The sequence below is a fragment of the Carya illinoinensis genome, chromosome 6 (assembly GCF_018687715.1).
Source record: "Carya illinoinensis cultivar Pawnee chromosome 6, C.illinoinensisPawnee_v1, whole genome shotgun sequence".
Lineage (NCBI taxonomy): Eukaryota > Viridiplantae > Streptophyta > Magnoliopsida > Fagales > Juglandaceae > Carya > Carya illinoinensis.
Window position 1 is genome coordinate 34,842,333 of NC_056757.1, and position 25,672 is coordinate 34,868,004.

Sequence of the window (25,672 nt, forward strand, 5' to 3'; positions counted from 1 at the left end):
TGAATTCATCTTATCGATTCTCCCATCCGCCACCCCCCGCCCCCTAAATGATGAGCCAGTGCCCTAGCAATAATAATAATAATAATAATGGAAAACCCAGGTTTTGATTTTTCCCTTTCACAATTCAACCGTGTTTTTAGGTTGAGCTTTTCATGTCTTAACTGCCACCATTTTTACAGCATATGTTCAATTCGAATTGGAAATGGGAAGATCCCCTTTTAGTAATATTAGTGCCTGCCAACAAGTCCAAGCCAGAAGCAAATGCTATTGACAGTTCAGGAACAATCCCACCATCTTCACCTGCTCTGGCTACTGTCCAATTGCCTCAAAGCCTCAAAGCACTCGGATGGTTTTCGTATCAGTTATGATTCATGACGGCATCTAACAAGTGAGAAGATAGAGACCGTTTGGATTGAAAAATATTTTCATCTCATTTCATCATTACAATTTTTTTAAATTTTTATATAAAATATAATAAATAATTCGACTTTGTCAAATCTCAAAACAATAATAATATAAAAAAATAATATTTTATTATATTTTTAATTTTCATCTAAAATCATCTCATATCATTCAACTATCCAAACAACCTCTAGAGATAAGTTGTGCTGTTCCATTTTGCAGCAGATTTTATCGTCGTTTCAGTGGATGCGCATCAGATTCTCATGAAGGTTTTTTTTAATAAAATGAATTAACCCAAGAAAATAAAATCAAAGAAGGCATTATTTGAAAGAACAAGAAATTGAACCTTCCATTAGTTGAACATATTAGTCGTGATTTTTGTGATTGCAACAGGAATAACTTTCATAAGAAATGATTAAAAAATTTCTCTGCCTCACCAATTTCTCGTGTAAAACACCAACCACAAGATTGGATCAACACAAGCAGAACGGCCAAACTATTAGTACATTTGCCGAGTTACATTTTTTTCTTGACCACTCTTTGACCATGATAGACGAACGAATCTATGATTCCGGCTACTGTGAAAATACCTAAACAAAGAGATCAGAGATCCTAAGTAATTGTACCAAAGTAATAAATGTCAGAACAATAAGTGACACAAAAAAAGTGTTACAACCAATACCCAAGCAAAGCATCCTGGCGAATACAAATCACAATCGGAGAGAACCCTTCTTATGATCTCAATATGCAGGTAGCATGTGTTGACTGTGTATGCATGTGTATCATGTGCAAGCATGGTAAACTTCGCGTGTGCCTCAAAAGGTGGCTTTCTTTTTTGTGGGCAGTGACTCTTGGGAAGATTCTCACCGTAGCTGATCTAAACAAGTATGGAAGGATAAGGGTCTCTATGTATTCTATATTCAATGTTGGCACAGTGAATCCGTCGTTTCAGTGCTGCATCATTCTTCCATGGCCATAGCACTTTGGTCTCTTTGGTTTTTCATCATTTAAGATTTGGAGGGTGATTCTTCAGTATTAAATTTGTTGGCTTGTAACTTGTTCGTCCCCTTTGTTATTGGTAAGTAAATTTGTAGGCTTGTTGGAAAGGGAATTTGAGGACTTTCTCTGCATCATGCATACAGTGGGAGCTGTAAAATAGGGCCCCATTGGCTCCTTCCTTCGGATTTGTGGAGCGTTGCAATTTAAAAAATTAATTTCAAGTGTCCCCCATGTACACTAGCCACTTACATTGGCATTACCCTTTCTTTCTTTCATAAGAATAATCACTCCACACGTATTCACACATCATTGAAAGAAGTGGGTACGATTTCAGCTACACTGGGGATATACTAAATCTAGCAAAACCGACAGCCAAAAATCTAGATCTCAGAAAAAGGAAATAAAAAAAAAAAAAAAAACACAGAGAGGAAATAAAAACCACTGCCGCTGGAAAAGCAATCTTTTTCTCAAAGACTGATACCAGAAACCTAAATTTTAGCTTAATGCGAACTCAGAACTGTCAAATGTATAAATAACTCAACCGTATAACCCACGCTATGCATGCATGGTGTGTGTGTGTGTGAGAGAGAGAGAATGAGATAGAGAGAGAGAGAGAGCTCTACCACCAATTATTGCACAAATATGGGTCATAAAGTGTAAGAACGGAATATGCTCCTCTTTGAAGGTCACCTGAAACATGCAAACATATAAATGATAAGAGATCTGGACTGTAATGCAGCTGTTTTTTCAGTTTATCTAGATGACATAATAGTATGCCTCGCCTTTTATCCACCACAGAAACACAGAGCTACTGATTGCTTGTCAAGTTTTCTCACAGTAAATGAGCCCCATGAGAGATGCCATGGGATGCACTAAGACAACTTAAAATTGTGTCTGTGTATACATGCACATAAAGAGGTATATATGTTTCTAATGTAGCTCACCTTCACCGAATCCACAGATTTTCCCCCTTTTTGGTTAGTTTAAAGTAAAAGTTTTATTAATATCAATCGGCATAGCCAAAATACACTGGATGTATACAAGAGCCCTTTTTTGGTTGTTATCCATGCTTGGTTATCTCATAAGTGTGGCAGCTATGATGACATATTTAGAAAGGAAAACTCTAAATGCAAGTGAGCTCGTGGACCCCTTGCGCACCCCAGTCTATCTGGCATGCCACACACAAAAGGAAACGGTGCCTTTTGATCTTACAACATGAAGAGTTGGGGGACGGGCGGGACACAAAAATAGGAGGGACAATTTCGTGACCAGTCCGGGAGATTAAAAAGGATGAGAATCTCCCTTATAGTTGCTCGGCACCCATTGATCAGTCTGGGAACTCTAAATCCCAGAAATCAAAATCCATTTAAATTGAAGTTGAAAATTAGGATTTTGTTGTTTAGGGGGCCAGACGCTTTGAGCTAGTTAGCTAGTTAAACCCTAACTGCGACACAATGTGACTCTAACTTGTGCTTTGGGATGAGCCAGAGAGAATATTTGGAGAGAAGTTGTTGTAAGATAGGGAATAAAGCAGTGAAATTGAGAAACTTGAAATCCTATCAGTACATCGGAGCGGTAAATTTGAAGCAAAATCCAGGAAAGTGTGCTCAAAATGCAAACCCACGAGATTTTCTCACGAGAGAGATGTAGCTCGCAGAGGAGATTAGCTAATATGTCAGGGTAAAGATTGAATACTCATGATGTGAAAATCTGGGTATAATTTCTTTTTTTTTTTTTTGAATACTTACTGTACGAAAATGTGATTTGGAGAAGATGAACAGGTTCACCAAAATCTGGTACAATTTCTTTCTTTCCATCCCGTCTTTTTCTTCTTTTTCTTTTTTTATTTATATTTAATATAATATAAATGTTGATGTCAGAGGGTGCACAAATTTGTCTGTACATAGAAGCATTGATTTAGAAATCTTCTTTTGAAAGAAACAAAAATAAATTCCAAGTTGAAAAAGGAAAAATCAAAACGAAGTAGAGAATCATTCATCAATGAGACCTCAAGCACCTCATAACTATGAAAGATTCCTAATCACATCTTTAAATAGCCTGTCAGCTATGGACAAAGATACTACCTTAACTGGGGAAATGTCATAAAAGAAGAAAACTCCAGCAAGAGAGCGAAAGCGACCCGGATCTGCACTCCTAAAATGCTCTGTCACAGAATACTGCACAACACGATAGATAGTGCATCTCAGGGCATGGTTTAATCAATAAAATAAAAGTTTAAGATTTTGTCACCTTGAATCTGTTCAATCATACCTGATTTGACTGGATGGTACGTCCCCTAATGTCAGTGAATATAGCAGGGACCACCTGCCAAATTTATAGTAATGCCTAAAGATCCTTGCGTATGAATGTAAGCTAATTGTGAGAACACCATACTGCAAACACAGGCATGTGCATACATGCATACAAATTTTTTAACAGGAGGGAGGGAGGGACGGGTTTTTGTTTTTTTCTTTTGGGGGGGGGGGGGGGGGGGGGGGGGGGGGGGGGGGGGTGTTTGGAAGATCATTTTGTATTGTTTTCATGAGTAAGATGAGTTTATTAATAAGCTAGACATTATACAAATACAAAAGGAAGTAAACCTCAGGTAGACCTGATTAGAGAAAGTAAATAGATCAAGAAAATCCTGGAACTAAAGCTAGAGAAACATAGATGGCCAGCCATCCAATGATAGAGTAAATTGAGAAAGAAAGGCTTCAGGTCCTCTGCAGTCTTTGTGCTATCTTCAAAACTTCGGTTATTTATTTCTCTCCACATGCACTACATCAAACAAATCGGGATCAATTTTCACATCATCACGTCTATCAAACTGCCATTTCCAGCACGCTAATAATATTTACCACTCATCTCAGCATTATCACCTAAATAGCGTGAAAAGATTAAAAAAACTTCCCACACAAAGTGCTAGTTATGACACAAAGGAATATTTCCCGATTTCTCTTGCACATATAGCACTATTACATTACAATAACATTTCTCTTCCTAAAGTTATCTAAGGTAAGAATCATTTGTAGTGCAGTTGTCCAAACACCTCCGATACACCAAGGTAGGTCCCAGACGCTGCCAATACCGGCCAACTCATCCCATAGTAAACTTCTGGACCGATCAAGATTAGGCCCGTAAACTCCGACGAAAGCCCACTGATACCCATCCATGACATTCTTAAACGAACATGCCGCTACGTAATCTCCCAAAAAATTTTTCATTTTCTCCACCACTCTCCTGTCCCACATTACTAAAATTCCCCCGGAAGCTCCAATGGACGGTAAATAATGCCATCCCACTTGACTACAACCCCACAAACTTCTAATGATACGAAGGGAAATAACCGCCAATTTTGTTTCTTGCAAACATACAACATCGACCTTCCTTATACAAAGCTGATTTCTAACTATAAGGTGTTTATCTTTTTCATTCAGCCCCCTTACGTTCCAAGAAATAATCTTTGGTTTCATAAATCCACATCCTTTGCCCTTCCCCTCACTCTTCCCCAGTTGGAACTCTTTCCACTTGCTCCATCATTTACTGTCCGGTCAAGTCTTTGGAGTTCTTTTGCTTGCTTCTTAGCAAAAGCGAGCTCCCCAGGTGATCCCAAGCTGTTCTTTCCAGCTTCTATAGCTGCGAAGAGGGCAATGAGCTGGTCCTCAAAACCCTCGCATAAAATCCCCACATTGACTTGCATCTCCTTTGCCTTGTTCAGGACCCAATTTGAAGCTTGAGGATTACTGTTCTTGAACGAATGTAGAGAAACTAGTGGGGACAGATCTTTCCAACAACAAACATCTTCCCACACCAAGGGGACTGCATCTGCTGTCCCCACGCTATCTAACTCTCCTTCAATCCTATAGAAATCAAAAGGAACCAACGCCAAAGGGCTTCCCGCTGCCTCCGTGTTGGCCTCACCACCCCTCTCCTCTGTAGGGTCCTTTTCCAAACTCAAGAGAGACGTCATTTCAACCGCTGGCACGGTCTGGAGTGGTTTTGTGACTGTTGGACCGAAGTCGCCGGCATTTTCTGCCTCGAAATCCACCCCCATTTCATTAGAGACTGACGGCGGCGCCACCGTCACCTCCCCTCTTCATGGAGAGTCGCCACCTATTCGCTTGCCCCCGTCGACCAAGTCTGTGGAGGCCCCGTCCGGTGAGTGTCAGTCGCCGGTGGAGAAACGCCCAACGATGACCCAAACTCGAACGATGATAGGCCTGAGAATTTGGCCTTTCTTGGGCCTTCCAAGCCCTTGCTGACCAAACTGGGGCCCATAAGATGGGCCTGCATGCTTCCTAGCCCAATTCGTGCTGGCTCTCCCCTGAGACTTGTCTAAGACCTCAACTCCCCCCGTGTCCTTCTGCAAGCCCCATGGGCTCAGCCCAGCCACTTGCTTGCCCACATCTCAAGTGCAACACGGGCTATTAGGAGGCTCATTATTCAAACCTCATTCAGAAGAGATTACCCAGGTTATGTTCGGACCACTTTCCCATCCTTTTGAATTGCGGAGGCATTCGAAGGGGTCGAAGGTACTTCAAATTTGAGAACATGTGGCTGAAGAGTGATGGCTTTGTGGACAGAATACAACAACGGTGGTCATCTTACCATTTTCAAGGCAGTTCTAGTTATATGCTAGCTTGTAAATTAAAGTCTTTGAAAAAAGATTTGAAGGAGTGGAATGTGCAAGAGTTTGGTAATCTTGAAAGCCAAAAAGTTGTCCTCTTGGAGGAGCTTAAGGGTTTGGAGGGTGTGGAAGAGGAGAGGGTACTATCTGAAACTGAGCAAACTCGTAAAACTCAAGTGATTGCGAATATTGAACGGATCTCTCTTTTGGAAGAAATATCTTGAAGACAAACATCACTAGCTTTATGGTTGAAGGAAGGGGATAGGTGCACTAAGTTCTTCCACCAGGTGGCCAACTCGCATAGGCGGAACAATGCTATAGAAACTTTGATGATAGACAAAACGGCTCATCCAACCAAACCGAAATCTCAGACCACATTGTCAATTACTATGATGAGTTGTTTTTGGAACAGTTTTTGTGAAGGCCAAAACTTGATGGGCTGGTTTTTTATGTTCTTGATCCGCAGGCTTTGGAAAAACTCGAAAGGCAATTTGAGGAGGTAGAGGTCAGATCGGTAGTTAAAGGTATGGTGGGTGACAAAGCTCCAGACCCTGATGGCTTTTCCATGGCCTTTTTTCAGACTTGTTGGGATGTACTTAAAGCAGATATCATGGGGGTTTTCCATGAACTTCATGGAAGTGAACGATTCGAGAAAAGTCTCAATGCAACCTTTTCAGCACTCATTCCTAAAAAGCCTGGCGGAGGTTAAAGATTTTCGTCCCATCACCCTCGTGAGTGGGTTATTAAAAATTTTATCCAAAGTTTTGCGAAGAGGTTGAGCAAGGTGATGGCAAGCTTGATTTCGAAGTTTCAAAATGCCTTTGTTCAAGGTAGGCAAATCCTTGACTCGGTTCTTATTGCCAATGAATGCCTGGAAAGTCAAATTAAGTCAGGAGAGCCGGGTCTTCTATGCAAGTTGAATATGGAGAAAGCTTATGATCACATCAATGGGGGATTCTTACCATATACTTGAGAGATGTGGCTCTGCCGCTCTGGTACAAAATGGCATACTTGGACCATCACTATATCTCTACGGTTCGTTTTTCTATACTAGTGAATGGCACGTTAAAAGGCTTTTTCAAAAGCTACGACAAGGGGATCCCCTTTATCCACTTCTATTTGTTTTTGTGATGGAAGCCTTTAGTAAGATGATTTCAGGGGCAGCGGCGAGTGGATTCCTATTAGGATTCTCAGTGGGTGAGGTAGCCTCAGGTTCGCTCAACATCTCTCATTTATTGTTTGCTGATGATACTCTCATTTTTTGCAAGGTCAGACATGAGCAAATTTGAGCTTTGAGGGCTCTCTTATTATGTTTCGAGGCTGTGTCAGGGTTGAAGGTGAATTTGGCCAAATCTGAGGTAGTGCCAATGGGGCTTATACCCAATGTGGAGAGTTTGGCGTCCATCTTAGACTACAAGCTCATGAAATATCTTGATCTTCCGTTGGGCGCGACTTTTAAAACAAAATCCATTTGGGATGAGGTGCTAGAAAAAATGGAAAGGAGATTAGCCAGTTGGAAGCGGATGTACTTATCCAAAGGGGGCCAGGTGACGCACATCAAGAGTACTCTTTCTAACTTACCAACGTACTTCCTCTCATTATTTCCGCTCCCTGCCAAGGTGGCTCATCGCATGGAGAAACGTCAACGTGATTTCCTATGGGGAGGGTTAAAGGATGAGTTTAAATTCCACTTGGTGAAATGGGCCACAATTTGTTATCCCATTAAAGGAGGAGGCTTGGGAATCCAGACTTTGAAATCTTTCAATAATGCTTTGTTGGGCAAATGGTTATGGAGATATCACCATGAACGGGAGGCCTTGTGACGAATCGTCATTGCTTTGAAGCATGGAGAATCATGGGGAGGTTGGTGTTCCAATGAGGTGAGTGGGCCACATGGAGTTGGGCTTTGGAAAAATAATGGAAGAGGTTGGGACACATATGCCGCACATACATGCTTCAAAGTTGGAAATGGAGTAAAGGAAAATTTTGGCATGATTTATGGTGTGGTGATCGGGCACTCAAGGAAGTTTTTCCTCAAGTCTATGGCGTAGCTAGAAGGAAAGAGGCATCAATAGCGGATTTAGTTATCATCTCCAATGGCATTCCTCAATGGAACATTTCCTTCCTTAGAGATGCACAAGACTAGGAAATGGAAGAATTTTCGATGTTTTTTAACCAGGTGTACTCCACTCGGGTGTCCGGGGTAGATGAAGACAAGATTTATTGGCGCCCTTCTAAGAAGGGAGTTTTCACAACCCGTTCTTTCTACATTCTTTGACCATGCACAACTCAAATTTTTTTCCATGGAAGAGCATCTGGAGGACAAAGGCACCCCTAAAGGCAGCCTTTTTTGTTTGGACAGCCTCTTTGGGGAAGATTTTGACTATAGACAACTTGAGGAAATGTGGCATTATAGTTATGGACTGGTGTTATATGTGCAAAAAGAGTGGCGAGTCCACTAACCATCTATTACTACATTGTGAGGTTGCTATGACCTTGAGGAATGAAGTTTTTGCTCGATTGGGTTTAGCTTGGCTGATGCCGGAAAGGGTACATGACTTTCTAACCTCTTGGAGAGGTATTTGGGGCAACTATCAAATTGCATCCATATGGAAGATGATACCTCTATGTCTATGGTGGTGCATTTGAAGGGAGCAGAATGCAAGAAGCTTTGAAGATCAAGAGCAATCGATGGAAGAGCTTAGAAATTTGTTTTTCATTACCTTGCTTCCTTGGTCGATGTAATTGATTTCCATAGCATGTCTTTTCACGAATTCCTTGTATCTCTAAATTAGCAAGCCTAGGCGTTGCTCTTGTATAAGTCCCGTATACTTGGGCATTTGCCTCCTTTTGATCAATATAAATTTTTACTGATCAAAAAAAAAAAAAAAGTTGTCCAAACAAAGGCAGCTCTCAAGGGAGCCTCACTCCCCCAAGTGGTTTTCCATGGAAAAGTAATTCTGTTATAGAGAATTAATGCTCTATATAATGACTTAACTTCGAACACCTCCTCTCAGATATGACCCAATGCATCTAGGCTTTGCCACCCTGTCTCACTCGAAGATAATAAAACAGAGCATAAAATGAGGCAAAGTGATCCACCTTTCAGTCCCATGCCACTATAATAAAACCCCTCAACGAGACATTCAAAACTACCACAATGGTTTTCTCTGTGGGTTTTTTATTCCCACTATCACCAATCAAAGTGGGAAATCACTTTTTATGGAAGATAAGACTGAAGATCCATAAATGTTTGTAGTATATTATATATCCAATGGTTGGTAATAGAACAGCATTCTTCGAATGGGTTAAAAAAATAGAAATGTCGTAAGAATTCTCATTGGCATCTAGAGATATATTGAGTTATGATGGCCTGTGATCTACAACCATCATAAACTTTTAAGATACTATTTTATGTTCTTGCATTTAACCCAAAGATTCAATTGATACCACTGCTTAGTTTCCACAATATGACGTCAAAATATAAATCACAAAAAGAAAAAGATCATTCAGATTCTGTTTATAAAACCTCGAAAACAGAAATGAAACAAGAGCATAATACCAACCTTGATGAAATACTGGTACGCACCATTTGGATTTTCATGCACCCATTGTACCCTGAAAAGGCATTGAGAAGTAAAAAACAATGTAAATAACGTATTAAATTATATGGTTTTTTGTAAAATGAAATTTTATTGAATTAAGAAATGTATATAACATATTAACAAAATTGGCATTATTAAAGTTCAATATTTTTTGCTTTAATTAAAGGGTTGCTTGCTCAAAAACGAAAAGGTTATTTAAAAGATAGAAATTATTATTAACCACATGATAATTTCTTTTTTACAAGGAATGCACATTGCATCAAGAAGGGGAAGAAAAAAGTACATATAACATAACTATGAGAAAAGGCATGAAAAAAATGCAATTCTCAGTGTGGAACATCATGCATTGACCAGAATTTTCAAAAGCCAAAACTGATTTGACACATGGTTTTATATGATATGCTGATCACACCAAACTAATTCAAATTTCTAACAGAAAAAACTCATATAAAAACAATATTCCAGCTTTATTCAATTTGAATTAGTATGACATCAATGCAATATAGAAAACTTTAAGCATTTCTAAACATGTAATAGCTAGGCAGGAGAAGAATGAAGCAATTACCCATCAAGGGGATTTATCAAGCCAGGAAAGTAGTGACCAAAAGACAATTTGTTGATCCTGTGACTTATCTGTATCATGCACCAGAGAGAGTTAAAATAGTGCTGATCTCATATTAGAACAGCATCACGATAAGGCAATTATTGACAGTACTAGCTTTCCCTAAAAAAATACTTTTCAAACAAAATAATCTTGGTACCAAGATAATATTACGTTATAATTATCCCCTTGGAAAGCCAACAAATTGTGCAACTGAACATTTGAGTCATGAAAGCTTTTCCCAGTTCCGAAATGAAAACTTCCAGCGACTTTGTTCACTTCAAGCACCCCATTGATATTACATCCTTCGCCTTCTTCATTTTTTATCTTTTCGATAAAACCTTCTCGTTTGCACTAAAAGCCGAAAGGACAAATAGAAAGTCAAAAACAATATCCACAGAAGAAGACTTCCCAAGCTCGGGAACTGAAATATGCATAGAGAAACATATAAATTATGTTTGTACATGCCCATGTGTGCACATATTGCTTCCATTGAGGAGCAAAATTTTAAACTCAAAAACTGCACAAGACAATGTTGGACAAATTTGCATCTCTACAAATGGTCAAAGAAGAGTCATCAGGGTCCAATGATCGAAAGAGACGCCACATGTTCTTCAGGACTTGCATTATCTTCCTCAGCAGTTATGGGTCAAAGTAACAGTATGTCTTTTATGTAAGGACATAGTCATCAGAACCGGTAGTTCCACAACTAGCTGAACAGTGAGGTGAAGACAAATAGTGTAGTCTGCCCAACTAGTTCAGGTTATAATCGAGTCCTCATTCTTAATAATCTAACAACCAGCGACAAAATGTCTCAGCAAGTGTAGATCCAATTAAAAGCCAATATTATTAAAATAAAATAAAATAAAATTAAAAAAAAAGGGGTGCACCTACAGATACATGATATAGCTTGGCTTAAACACAGAAATTGAAATCATGCTAGCCAGTCAGCCAAACCAAGCCAACTAGCATATTCAAGCTGGAAAAAAAGACTTCTTGGGTGCTTGTGTATAACAAGAAGAATACCTTCAAAAGAAAAGAAAAGGACAATTGGCAAAAAGAGAAGATGAAAATGCATATTGCAGTAGGAGAAAAAAGAATTCACACTGGAAAGTTAGCATATTAAATTTCATGATTGAAAAAGCTCTCCAACGCACAGACATTAAGATTCGGCATCAATAGAAAAACTAATTCAAGTCAGCAAACTATTTTTTTCTAATCAGTAGAAGCTCTAGTTAAATTCTTAACTAATACGAGATGATAAATGTTGATGATGTTAGTTTAACTTTGTATTTTATATGTGTTCATGCACAAAAGTGAATGCCCTGAAAAGGCATATCTGCAAACTGACTAACCTGGTCAATCATATCCATATTTGTTAATGCCCAACCTTTTTTCCTATATGCTTCACGAACTTCTTCGCATGAGTTACAGCAATCATCATCTGACTGCAAGTGAGGGGGAGAGTGAGAAATTAGTCAACACAGAACAACTACCGGAAGACCAGAACTTATACAAATTATGGTGTATGTAGAGTCCTACTACTTGCAAGTTGGTGTCGAGGGCACACCCTCCACATCACTAAGATGGCAGGATCTGATTTGCAAGAGAAGTACATAGCTAAATTCTCTAATAAATTAGATCTTGCCATATCAGCAGTGTAGAGAGTGAGCACCCTCCACATCGGCTTGCAAATATAATTTTTCTTGTTTCTCTAGTATAAATAGCCACTGCAAAGTTGTACCAAGGAAAAAAGAAAGACAGACCAGGACATCCCCATTGCACAAGGTTCAACATGAGCATACTAGTTTGTGTATTGAAAACAAGAACAGCTAAAACAAACAGAAAGCCACTCCTAGGAAAATTTAAAAGCACATTGCGCAATATATTCTCCAGGACCTGCAAGATAAATACCAATAAGTGGAAATGTGAATTATCATGACATCAGACTGATGGCAGACCATAGCATTGCTTAGGTGGTGCAATTTTTCCTTTGAAAGAAGCCTTCATCTTCAAGCAGTTACCATGGAAGGCTCATTAGGATCCACAAGATCCAAGACCCAATGGTCAACCACTGTAAGAGATGTCGAAGTTTTTTATTCTGAAAAATTGCTTCCAGCACTGATGCAGGATATTTAAACAACTCAGCAACATATGAGAAGTGGTTGAAGGGTGGGAACCCAAGTATGCAGGGTGCTAGGTAAATGTTTGTGGATTGAAAAATCAAAGGATAACAACAACCATAACAGCAAAATGATTTGGATAAATTTGAGAAACCATGGACCGTGGATTTATTTTTATTTTTTTTTCCATACAAATCCAGAATAGATGGAATCAGCCTGATGAAGGTGACTGTAGTTCATAGCCACAATAATGTAACTAGTGCACAAGGATTTTCTAGTTAACTAATCTGGTGGTGTACATTAATACCTAAGATAGAAGTGCTGGTGCATGCTTCAAAATTATTATAATATAACAATGCAGCATAAGGGATACCGGATTATCAAATGTACCGTTTCTGAACCATAACACGAACCGCAATATTCTTCATTGTGTTCGAGCCTGCCACCGTGTCTCTGTAAGGGCTTCTCAATCTGCCTTGGGCAAAAACGAAGGTAAGACCAGGCAGATGGAAAACAAACATAAGCAAAGAGAAATACTTCATTTGCAGAACAAAGTCGCGAAATAAAATACAAAGAGCACCATCTAAGATTCCTTTTTTCTTTTGATAAATAGCAACATCAAAGAATCCCAAAATATGAAGTCCAAACTCCACAATAAAAAACTTCTCTATTTAGTATTACAGGCAACAATCTGTCAAGCCCCCAAGTCTGTCCAACAATTGCACTCAAACAATTCACACTTTGTTTTGAAATCCAAATCAATAGACAAAGAGACAATGCTTCACTGATATTTTTCTTTCTTTTTCTTTTTCTTTTTTTGATAATTAATAAGAGAATATTAGTCCAAGTAAATACACATAGCTCAAGTATACAAGAAGCATACAAGAGAGTACACCTAAATACAAACTAGAGCAAGAAACGACTAAAGCCAATCATGAAAATTTCCATTCCTACAAGAGCCTTAGCCCAAAAACATAAAGTGCTAAAGAAAAACTCCCTAAGTTCTCCCATCGAGCGTTCTCTATCTTCAAAGCACCTCCCATTCCTCTCCAACCATAAGCACCATATCAAGCACAAAGGGTTCATCTTCCACACAGCTACACTACTTTGACTACCCACGAAACCTTGCCAACATGCAAAAAGGTCCACCGCATGCTTAGGCATCACCCAAGTAATACCCATCCTATCAAAGATCTCATTCCACAAAGTCTTAGCCACCTCACAATGAAGAAAAAGATGGTTAACAGACTCACCATCTTCTTCATTTGCATTGAGAACCATATCCCCATGAAACAATATCTGCCCATGAATGTTTCTTGATGATGCTCGCTGCTTAAATTGACCTCATGCAATTTATATATATACATACATACATATATATATATATATCAAAAACATTTCAGCGCATCTATGAAGACCCCCTTTTGTATCTCTACTAATAACAGATAATGCAGACAGATGGAGAGTGATAATCAACATTATATCATCACCACTGAAATTGTTTAGACAAGATATGTCAGAAATGAGATGAAGAAGAGTTGCATAGAATTGTTGTCTGACTAACCTTTGGTGCACCAATCCCATCCTGCCTAACCTCTATTACATTGCCATGAGCATCAATTCTTTTCTTGACTATATCATGTCTCTGCAAGTAAAACAATACGTCAGCATTGTAAGTCAACAAGAGTACGCAAATATCAAATTCAGGAAAACTCATCAGATGCAACAAGAATGCAATGATGTAAGCATTTAGACTTTCAAACGCAGGGCATGGCTCCACTATGAAACAATCGGTATTATTAACCCTGAAACTTAAGCGAAAAGAAGTCACTGCTAGCAGTACATACTATATCAAGGTGTTGCTCTCCACTGATATCCATGGCATCAAGACTTAGCAATGAACATGGAACAGCTGGAAAGGTGACATCAAACTGCAATTTCATATATAAACAGGGCACAAATAAATAAAACATGAATAGTAATGGTTAAATTATAATAAAAAAAAAAAAAAAAAATAGCCACACTTGAAAAACTATCTTAAGAGGAGCAAAATTTGTGAAAATCATGAAGGTTGATATGAAAAACTACCCCAGCTGAAAATTTCCAAAATTCTTCTGAAAATAAATCTTTGATAGAACACACAAAAAAGAAGTGATTCATAGAAATAACAACCATAGATCCTGCAAAGACTCAAGTACTAGGAATACCACGTCTCATGCTAGAATTTAAAATTATTATTAGATGATAAAAAACTGAACATTTTTAGCCCCAAAGAAATTATTTTACATTGATATTTAGAGTTCCCCCTCTTGAAGTATCAACCACAAGCTTTGTCTCAGAAACGGTATGAAGGAATAATCCTGCAAGCATAATCAACCGACTGATTATAGATACCAACCTTAACAATAAAAGCAGACACAATGGCTAATATTTGGGGAGCAAAGGTAAAGGCAAAAGAGATGGAGTATCTGCCAGTAGAAAATAAGCATTTGAAGAATCACCAAAATATTGGAGTAGGACTGGGTCAATTTCAATACAAATTGCAAATAGAAGAAGAATAATGAAAATCTACTACACGGCCTTTCACCATCTGCATCACAACATTACTGATCAAATCATATGACGCACTTTTTGTCCAAAAATGAAACGACATTAGAATCCAGTGGATAGTTTTTGACATACCAATCTTTGCAATTGCTATCATTCTGAAACTATCAACATATACATCCAGCCATCATGGACGTTGAAATAAGGTCTAGAATGTGTAACATCATGGCACAATTCACGTGATTTTAAGTCCAATTATTTATCATAATCCACAATCGTGATTCCATCCCATGACAACCCCTGATCTGTATCGACATTCTTACAAGGCCGCCAGTACAGGCATGTAGAACCAAGTATTGAATTCACATCTGAGTATGGAGCTCGTATTAAATAATTAGCGAAAAAACATGAGAGTCATTTGCTGAACTTCAAATGTGAGAATCGAGTTTCAAGAACAGAATTAGAGGAAGAAATTGAAAGATTGATATACACGGTCGGCCCCAAACAAAACTGAGTTTCTTCTAAAATTCTACTTTCTAACCCCAAGACTTGAAAACTACGAATTGTAGCAATGTAGAGAAATTAAAAATTTCAACTTTCAAATTTTATCAGCAACCAAACAAAGCTTACAGGAAGCGAAATATAAAAATACGGAGTACAAAAACGAAGAAAAAAGGAACACAGAGAGAGAGAGAGAGAGAGGCGCATACTGAGCTCGGAGAAGAAGAGAAAGAACATGAGAATGAAGGAGACGAGGGTGATAAGGCCACCGGAAAAGGTACGGCTATAGAAATCCTCATTAACTTTAGGGTACGCGTCCAGTTTCCGGAGCTTGTGAAGGACTTTATCCATGAGCACCGGATCCACACCACACGCCCTCAAGCACCAAACTTCCAACCCACCCCTTCTTTTGACACAAGTAATAATCACCCACGAAAAAATAAAGTCGCTCAATTTCCCTCCCTGTAATCAAAATCTAAGCGAGAATATGAGCCTCTCAGAGGATGAGCGGCCCTTCCGAGAAGAGAAAATGACAACGGCGAGTGATGCGACGCTTTGCCGATTTTGTGATTTGGTGTGAGCTGTTGTTCCGAATGTAAAGGAAGTTGTCGTGTGTCTGGATTTTGGTTAGTTGATCACAGCACCTAACCAACCCAAAAGAGCAACGTTGATTCCACAGACGTTACATTTAGGGGGACTGTCAAATTGTCAATTGGTCAACCTTGGCGTCGCGTCTCTTATTTTCGTTGCCTTGCTACAGGGGATTAAAAATCTTGCCTTGCTACACGGGATTAAAGATTTTTAGAATTAAGATGTTTATCTATAAAAATTTATTAAGATTTTTATCTATATAAATTAAAATACACAAAATAAATCTCATTATATTTATTTAATATTTATAATAATCTAAATAATTACTTTATATTAATAAGATATGAACAAAACTCTCTGATTAAATAATGTTATTTATAGTCATACAGTTATTTTGAAAAAGAAAAAAATCTATTATTAAAAAATTAATTTCTTTTTTTATAGATCCATATTTATTCACTTTTTTTTAAATTGATTATACAACACTTACATAGTCACAACTGCAATTATCATTTATCTTATTTATATTTCTAACATCTATATGAGTAATGTTATATACAATCACTTTACATACTCCCTGCATACTCAACTGATATGATTAACTGCATCAATTTTTTTTAATACACAATCAATCATATCAATAAGATGTGCAAAAATATATACAAAAATAACTATACATATAATTTTTGCCTCTATATTATAGGTGCCGTATTTAATTAAATTATTAAAATAGTAATATTGAATGAACAAACAAAAGGAGTTACTTGTAATCTCAAAATTATAGAAAACTCATTTATATTTTCAAAATTTACGGATAAAACTGGAACGCATATAATTTAATTTACATTTTTTTTTTTTTGATAGGTAAAAGTAAATATTATTCATAAAGAGGCATAGTCTGAGTACACTAGAGGTATACAAAGAACATGCTCATTTTTTTTTTAAAGATATGCTCATTATTTTGAGATTAAAAGTAAATTTTTTCTTTACATGCTCATTTTTTCTTTAAAAGTAAATTTTAAAGATATGCTCATTATTATTTAATGTTTGGGAAACTTGGGTTCAGTTGATAGCACCTTCACATTAGATAAATTCATCTTCGTCATCTCTGAAAAAACAAATTTCCTCCATTTTTTCCCACTTTCTACTCACTCAACACCGTTGACTGTTTTCAATATCCTGTATGTTTTAGCGTTTTCAATGCGGTTTAATGCAAGAATTTTTCGTGAAAATATTTTGTTTACATCGCATACGGAATGACATCTTCGAAATTTGCAAAGAACTTTTCCCATCATAATCAAGATATGACATCAAAATCAAATACATTCATGATTTATATTTCTCTTCCAACAAGCATAGCGTGGCTGCAGAAGCCATTCAAGCTCTCTCTTCGCCTTGTGTTGCCACCGCTCCTTCGATTCTACACAGAATGAAATGCCTTGGGACAGAATTCGGGGGCATTAGATAGAGGAGGTTTGAATCAAGATGCCAAGGGATTGAATGAACAAGAAGGAGAAAGGCAGGCTGATGCAAGGATGAATAGATTATCAAGATGAATGATGCAAGAAGGATATACACCAACATAGACAACAAAGGCTATCTAACAAATGATATCCAAAACATGACATCAAACCTGCCATCTATGCAGTTCGACTATATATTATGACTTGCTGTCAATTCATCAAAAATATGGTGTTTCTGCAAACCATTTTTCATTATTGGTTATCCGTCGGCAACATCTGCACTGGCAATGGTATCTTCTTGAAAAACTAGTCTCTCAGCCATCACAGGCGGACTAGTAACACATCCATGCATCTGCCATTTAAGATCCACAGCTTATGCCTAAGATTTTGACACAAGAACCTATAGTAACATTCAGTATATGGCAATGCAAGTAGAAATGCTTACTGAGCTATGAGACCTAAGAGAGAAGGCATTGTTAGCTCGCATTAGAGATGCATCTGGGGGCCTGTGAAACAGTAGGTGTGCTATAGAGCAATCTATCGGTTCGTACAAGTTTCCATATTCACACATCCATTGCACCTGAATAGGAAAATTATTAAAAGTACAATAAACTTGATAAAGACTGAAGTACAATCTTAGCTCAAATTCAGCAACTACAAGAAACAGCAAGGCAGATAAGCATCAGTTTTGGTAATTCTAATGAAAGATGAACTTAGTTATATGAGAGGAACCCTTTATCAGACAGTATCCTCAGCTTTCTCAGAGTTCAAAGGCCTCACTTCCATATCATTCAACTCCGCAGCCTCCTTGGGTTCCATAAAGTATGGTGCACCAGAACTACTAACATCTAATACTAAACCATGGAAGTAAAGATCAGTGCGAAGCCCCAACGCCCAAAGGAAAAAAAAGTATTACAAGAGAATTTTTTAAGCTCTTCCAACATCTGGTCCTGATCTATAAAATATCTATCATTCCATTCTCTCCAAAAATGAACTTACTAAAATATTTCCAATACAGAGAAATGTGGCCCACTTCATTAGTTATTTATTTAATCTAAAGTAAAAGGAAATTCATTGAGAGAGAGAGAGAGAGAGAGAGCATGCCCAATCGACCCAACTACCGGTCCCATTGATCAAGGGGCTGTCATCCAGATCTACATAATAAACTCCTATCAGCTAAAGATCATAGAAACTATAACTCCCAATCATCTTTTTTTATTGGCACCGGGTGTCCGAAGACAGCGTCCCGACTAATCCTATGGGTGTACAGGCCCTCGGCAAGGAGTTTTCCGCAAGCACATCTTGGGCAATTCAAAGGGAAAATACCCGAGTCCGATGGTCCCTAGAGATTATTTGCACCCACGGGGATTTGAACCTTAGACCTAGGGGAAGCATACCCCCAAGTCCAAGGCCTTTACCACCTGAGCCAACCCTTAAGGGTTAGCAAAGAACCAATTGGGTAGGAGGGTTTAGCTTATTTAGATTTTTATGAAGGAAGAAACGAGTTTCAAATGCAAAATTGGCTTTCATGCCTTGTCCTCTTAATATGCTTGGCGATTGTCCTTCACATCCCATCAAGATGAGATGCATGATTAAAGAGAACCTCTTTCAGGTTCCAAATCTTATGCTTCAAAGAGAGTTCATCACGTTTTTGGGTTTAAAATTAACAGTTTAATTACCTCTACACTGATACCTAGGGTACTAGTGAGTAGTGGTAAAGTTGAGCCAAACAAATCACCATGCCAAGTAGCATTTTACATACATAGCATTCCTAGCACCTGTGAATTTTTTTCTTCGGGGACGAGTTAATGAAATTCTATTGAAAATAATTAAACAACGTACAAACTTTGCAGCTTCTAGTCATATGACCAGAACAGAATAATGGCAAAAACCAGTCAACGGCAGTATGTCTTTGCATTTACAAAGGGAAAGACGAAGCAAGCAGCGATCACATACTTGTTTGTTTCTTGAACCGTTAGGGCTCTATTTGCATCTCTATCATCTCCATTGCAGCTAATCAGATTTTTACAATTATGCCTTTGTTCAGCACTCCTAGCCAAGCAATATAGACTATCCCTTCACACATTTAGTTCTGATATCCAACTGAATTTAAGCAGCTTCAGATCGGTTAATTTGAAAAATATTGAACGCTTTAAGTTCAGGTGAAATCCAATTGCATGTGAGGAAAAAAAGAGAAAAAAACAAAGGAATCAGTACCTCTTCGAAATTTGCTTTATATGTCAACTTTTTAAACATCAAGATTACAATCATTAACATATTAAAACATTCTAACTGGCCTGCTTGTGCGTCAACAGCTTTGATAATTTTTCCCAATAAAAATTACTCATGAAACACTAGCAGAAAATTAATCTTCCATATTATGCAAACGCTTCCTATATATTAATTACAAAACATTAATCTTTCATATTATTCAAATCCTTCTTATATATTAATTACATAATCTCCATCCAAACCATATTTGTTCTGGAACCAAACACCCAAAAAACATTTAGACTAATTAAAGGAGTTTATCAACTAATGTCAACTTAATACGCTACCTGTTTGCTTATTTTCCACCTATCACATGCTTCTCTCCCTCCCTCTTGTTCTCATTTAGCCCAATTCACTTAGTACATAACCAATATGGGACCAAGTATATTCCCATATAAAGCTATTCACAATCTAATCCAGAGCAATTACATAATCAAAATTCCCCAACTCAACCTACGTCATGCTGCAATGCCCTTATGCCATAAGTCATTACCAGATTGGCTCTAATACCATTTGTGATAATCTAGGAAGAGCTGGCATTTTCACTCTACCCCAAAACGACTAATCACCATTCACCATTGGGGCTTCCTATAATAGCTTGTACAGGCCAATTTTACCTTGCACATAACTAATGTATAGATGCCCATACAAAACCTTCACAATCTATCCAAACCAACCCAGGTTATCCCATTGTAAGTTTCTTTTTTCTTCTTTTTTCCAAATTTGGCTTCTCTATCAATCTTTCGTATCATTTTTTGCAAAATAAAAAGAGAGAAAAAAAAAAGTTATGAGAATAATGGTCTATGTTCTATAAAGCTACCAAGTGTCAAGAATTTGTTTTAGAACTTTGAATAACGATATAGTTGTAACATCAGAAGTTGGGGCAAAGATGAACTGACAATTCAGCATGTAGTCAGCAGGGCAAGATAGGCCGTAGAGCAGGTTAGGAATTCCTTTTCCCCCTTCACTCAAGGAGTAGAAGGGTTAATAAAGGCCATTTTAAGTGTCAGGACAGGACCACTCCTACGTCATAATTACATTACTTGTCACATTTCTTTGACATAATTGTAACATCCAAAATTGGGGAAAAGATGAATTGACATTTCAGCATGTAATCAGCAGGGAAAGATAGGCCGTAGACCAGGTTAGCAATTCCTTTTCCTGCTTTTGTCAAGAAGTAGAAGGGTGAATAAAGGCCATTTTGAATTTCGGGACAGGACCACTCCTACGTCATTATTACATAACTTGCCACATTTCTTCAAACCAATCTTGAACAATATTGACATGTTCAAGCAGAGCAAGAGTTATGCATCTAAAAATTTTTTACCTCAGTAAAGTATCTGAAAATAATGACATAATTCAGCTCTTACATGAGTTTCACAAGTCATCGGTAAGGGTTTCATAGAATCTTATGGTACGATGATAAATTTAAAAGTGGGTAGTAAAAACTGTTGTAATCATCCGTACCTGTTCCATCACTTGTTAAAGCTGGCAAAAATTAGTTGCTTCTTGTGAGATTTCATCCACCACATAGCTCATGCAAGAGCTCTCGTGTAGGTTTGAAGAATCTAAGTCAGTTGGAATACCTGCACTAACTCCTTTGACTTCATTATGAGCTTCAACCTCATTTTCAGAGTGCTGTACTTGCTCCAGAGCTGAAACTGGATGACAAAATTCCACCAGAGGAGACATATCAACATCTTTAAACTTCCCAGTAATAGGAGATAGCTTTTCTCTCCTCTCATTGATTGTTTCTTCCAGAACCTCGAATGGAGAACCATGCAAGCTCTCGATGTACTGAACTGGATTTGATGCATAGGAAGACTCCTTAGAAGAAGATGTGTGGCCATTGATCTCAGATTTGGTGCCCGATAGAGCTGGACAAAATGAAATTTGATCCAAAGGACGACTACATCCCAGGTGCATACAGGTTATCTGTGTCTGCATAAAACACAAGTTATCCAGTCCTACGTCTTGGTTATGTTGATGAATTCCTGGAGGAGAAAAAGGCAGTAAATCTCCAATAGCAGTGCTCCAGATCATGATGTTTACTATAATAGTGAAAAGAAACAACATTTCCCAGATATCAATCTTTTCTTTCCTTTCTCTTTGTTTCTGGTTCTTGGACTGCTTTAAATGCACATTGATCTGTCAAGTAATTATACAATATGTCAAGATTCCAAGTACTGAAAGTTTAAATGGTAGAAATATGCCAAATCACTTTCCTAACACGAACCACATATAATTAATATCCTTTGCATGGGAAATATGACCAAGAAAAGGGAAACCTAAAAAGTAAAAATTAAGATGATTTTGAATTGCAGGTTTTATGTCAAATACACAAGATGTCTTTATTTTAATGAGACTTTTGTCGACAACCACATTACAATGAATTTTTTTTGTAAGGCACCATACAATAAATTCCCCCCCCCCCCCCCCCCCCCCCCCCGACGCATGCACACATTCAGAAGTTGGAATCTAACAAATATTTCCCAACACAGAGAACAGAATTTCAAAAATATTTGTCATTTGAAATCAGAGAAAACTACCTGCTCTTTGGGCATTAAGTTATCCCTACTCTCAGTGTTCATATCTGATGCTTTCACGGACGACAGGAGACGAAAGATGTCAAGTTTTTTTTTTTTTTCATTATGGGAAGTCTGAGATTTCGTTTTGATCAATTATGGAAACACTTTCCCTGTTGGAATCATTGATTGGAAGACCTGCACTTTTAGGCTGGGAAACTTAATCACATTCTGAAATTTTCAATGGACTTGCCATGTGACCTACAAACTTGCTGCCAGACCTTAATGCATATTTGGATACTTCAGTAGCATGTGAAGATGAGAACCAGCACAACTAGTCTTCATTACTAAGAGAACTGGAAGTAGCATATACAAAGGGATAACATTAAGAAAATATCAACAATAACAGGGAAGAATTTTGAAGACCACCTAAACATCCTGTCAACATACTCAAAATTTTCTATATTTGGCCACAAATAGGATAAGGGATCACTACATTCTCTGTCTTCATGATGATCATCCAAAAAGCTGAGATCATTATCTGCTTGGGATATGTTGCTTAATGGATATCGGTCAAGTTATATCAACTGCAGCACACCTGTCATCCAAGATAGGATCATCAGCACAAAACTCCCTGCCACCTGAATAATTTATCTTCCCACTTTTGAAACAATGGCTGGACATCCTAGTATCATCAGATTCTATTCTTGTCACTGCTTTAAGCGAGTCACTATCACATGAAGAAGGAAACATGTAATCAGGTGTTTGAGACCATGCACCCTTTTCCAACATTGTGTGTTTTCTTGGTCAATATTGGTGAAACTGTTTCCTCCTTTCCTCAAATTTTATATTTAGTTGCATTAGCAGCAGTACTTGTAACATCAATTGCTACATGTGGTTTCTTATAGCTATCACCCAGTACTGCAAATTCTTCCCCACATTCATCACCAGGATGAGGCACTGTATGATTGTCGCTCTCACCAAAGTCATCCCACACATTATCTTCCAGCTGCAACGTCACGTGCAGACATTTAGACACAATACTAGGTTCAAAAACGACATAGCGATATGCCACACGACCTTGTTCGTTTCATAGAAATTTGTATGAACAGTAGATACCCAAAAAGGTAGGGAGAACCAGGAAAAATGCTGTGTTGGATTACAAAAGAGCTCATTTAAAAGGATACCATTGCTTGTTATGTTTCTATTTTTCCTCATCCATCTCATTCTATGTGGCTTCAATATTGTTCCCACTTCCATTGCTGGAGACTTTTCCTTCCTCCTGTGGTTCACACTTTCGCTCTGGATTTTTCATGCATTACATCTCTTTGCACGTATTTTAAATATTTAGTAATTTACCATACCAGCTGCCTTTTATCCTTTTCCTTTCCCCCTCTTTCTATAAATCCATTTCTTCTTAATCTTATTTATAGAAAACTGAAAGAAGCAAACACAAATTTTTAAAAATTCGAGTAATAAGTAAGTATGACAACCCACAAGCACACTTGAACTCCTTCTGGCCAAGGCTTACAAGTTAGGGAATAAAATAAAAGAAATCTGCGCACATTAAACTCTGTGCTGATATTATTCTAAATCTCACAAGTTCTATAGATTAACAAATTAATTCTGTAATGTAATAAGCCATTTACTTGTTGCATTTTTTCTTTTGTGGGGGGGGGGGGGGGTGATTAAGATGATCGATCTTAAATTGAAACAATTGGGTAACAAATAAAATATGATCCCATAAAAAAAGCCCATTCCTGTTGAAGACAATATCAAATCAAAAGTTTGATTTGATTAATATACTTACTTGATTACATAATTATCAAATTAAGAGATTTGATTTTCAAAAATATTTACCTTGTTTCATCTCCATGTAATTTTCTTATAAATAGGGACCAATGATTTGTATTCAGCCCTTAAAGTCTTTGTCCCTCTTTCTCGTCTCCATCTCCCTTTTTATTTTATATTATTTTCCTTCCTGGTGTCAGAGCCCTTGGCTAAGGTTAGGCTCGATCCTGTGGACTATTTCTTTTAAAGTTTTTCTACTAGCTTTACCTCTCACAAAAATTTTCATTGTCGTTCTACCATACTTCATTTCAAATCAATGCATTTGGAGTATTTTAATTAGTTGTGAGCCCTTTTTTATTGGGTCTTGGTCTGTTGTGAGCATTATTTGTAGCCCCAGACCCATTTTTGGCATTTCGATTTTGGTCACATAGTTGACCAAGGCCATATGTAGCCCATTATCGGATTAATCTTTTGGCCTTTTGTTAGCTTTGACCCATTAACAACCCATTATTGGCCACAAATCCATCCACATTTTATGTTCCAACTAGTAGTCACTTCATCACCAATGCCACTTTCATCATCTCATTGGCAATCAATCAACGAATATGAAGGCTACACTTAAATTTCAAACTCAAGATTTCAAAGTTCTCACGCATTACAAGGCAATTGAGAATAACAAATATGTAGCTCTCACAATATCTCTCTCCTTTTATCTTCTCCATTTTTTTTCTATTATATTATATTTTCTATCAATTCCATTTACAAAGAAAAGTTCATAGCAGACAATAAACTCCTAGAAAACGGAATTAATCTAAATAAATAAATATATATCTGACCTCACATGTACAAGTCTGACATTCCTCCAGATTCTCTATCCACCAACGGAGACAAGTGCAGTTGATTCATATGATGTCATGTTTCTGGTGAAGTTTCTCTCCCCAGAAACTGCTTTCCGAGTAAAAAACAAAGAAAGGTAACATAAGCGGTGATTTGCAATCACGTTGTAAAACCAATAGCACTGGTGTCGTTTGAGTAGAAAACAAATGCGGAAGAAAAAAACTCAAACTAATTGAGCAAGTAGTCATACTACTACAATCAATTGGCCATCTATTTTTCTCTATACCATACGTGTGTGCAGTGTGCGCACACACAGTATTTGGAGTAACCGTTTGGACATTAGCAAGGAGAACTAAAAAAAAGGAGCATCCTTTCCATTTCCAATATTTTCCTAGTAATCAACAAAACCACGAAATTCAAGCACGCACAAACCAAAAAAAGAAAAAAGTAACTAGAAGCGCACAATTTGGAGCCGTCGGAGACAGATCAGCAACGATCTCCGAGCAAAACTCACCTAAAATTCTAAAAACCAAAAATTTCCGGCAGAACGAAAATTTCAGAGAGACAAACAGTTGAAAGAAAAACTCTGACAAGAGAAGATACCTTATCCCTGGTTCGGCCCTCTTGTCGGACTTCTTGGAGCTTCCAGTCTTGCACGCGCTGGCGGGAAATAAAAGAATAGAACTTGGTTTGTTAAGATTCAGAATATATGATTTTTAATTCATACGTGAGGGAAAAGGGCAGACACGTGGAGATGAAATGGAAACGGCATGCTGTGGGGTTGGGATA

The 25,672-nt window shown here is 37.7% G+C and overlaps 1 protein-coding gene and 1 long non-coding RNA gene across 10 annotated transcripts; both read right to left on the reverse strand.

Moving 5' to 3' along the window:
• Positions 1–725: 725 nt before the first annotated feature.
• Positions 726–16,090, reverse strand: LOC122313344 (endoplasmic reticulum-Golgi intermediate compartment protein 3-like). Its single transcript, XM_043128246.1, has 13 exons — positions 15,615–16,090; positions 14,644–14,717; positions 14,205–14,288; positions 13,922–14,002; positions 12,748–12,828; positions 11,590–11,682; positions 10,409–10,588; positions 10,199–10,266; positions 9,595–9,646; positions 3,673–3,726; positions 3,486–3,578; positions 2,025–2,091; positions 726–992 (listed from the first exon to the last, which is right to left on the reverse strand). The coding sequence occupies exons 1-13, from the start codon at positions 15,754–15,756 to the stop codon at positions 919–921; spliced, it is 1,143 nt and encodes a 380-aa protein (XP_042984180.1). The 5' UTR covers positions 15,757–16,090; the 3' UTR covers positions 726–918.
• A 1,431-nt stretch (positions 16,091–17,521) lies between these two features.
• LOC122313436 lies at positions 17,522–25,602 on the reverse strand. Of its 9 annotated transcripts, XR_006243399.1 has the most exons (8): positions 25,487–25,602; positions 24,883–24,991; positions 22,752–22,853; positions 22,280–22,611; positions 21,198–21,878; positions 19,416–19,562; positions 17,905–18,039; positions 17,522–17,811 (listed from the first exon to the last, which is right to left on the reverse strand). It is a non-coding gene; the product is annotated as an uncharacterized LOC122313436 (long non-coding RNA). The 9 variants fall into 9 exon arrangements; XR_006243393.1 differs by having other exon boundaries at positions 22,280–22,853; XR_006243395.1 differs by having other exon boundaries at positions 22,280–23,264.
• Positions 25,603–25,672: the final 70 nt, after the last annotated feature.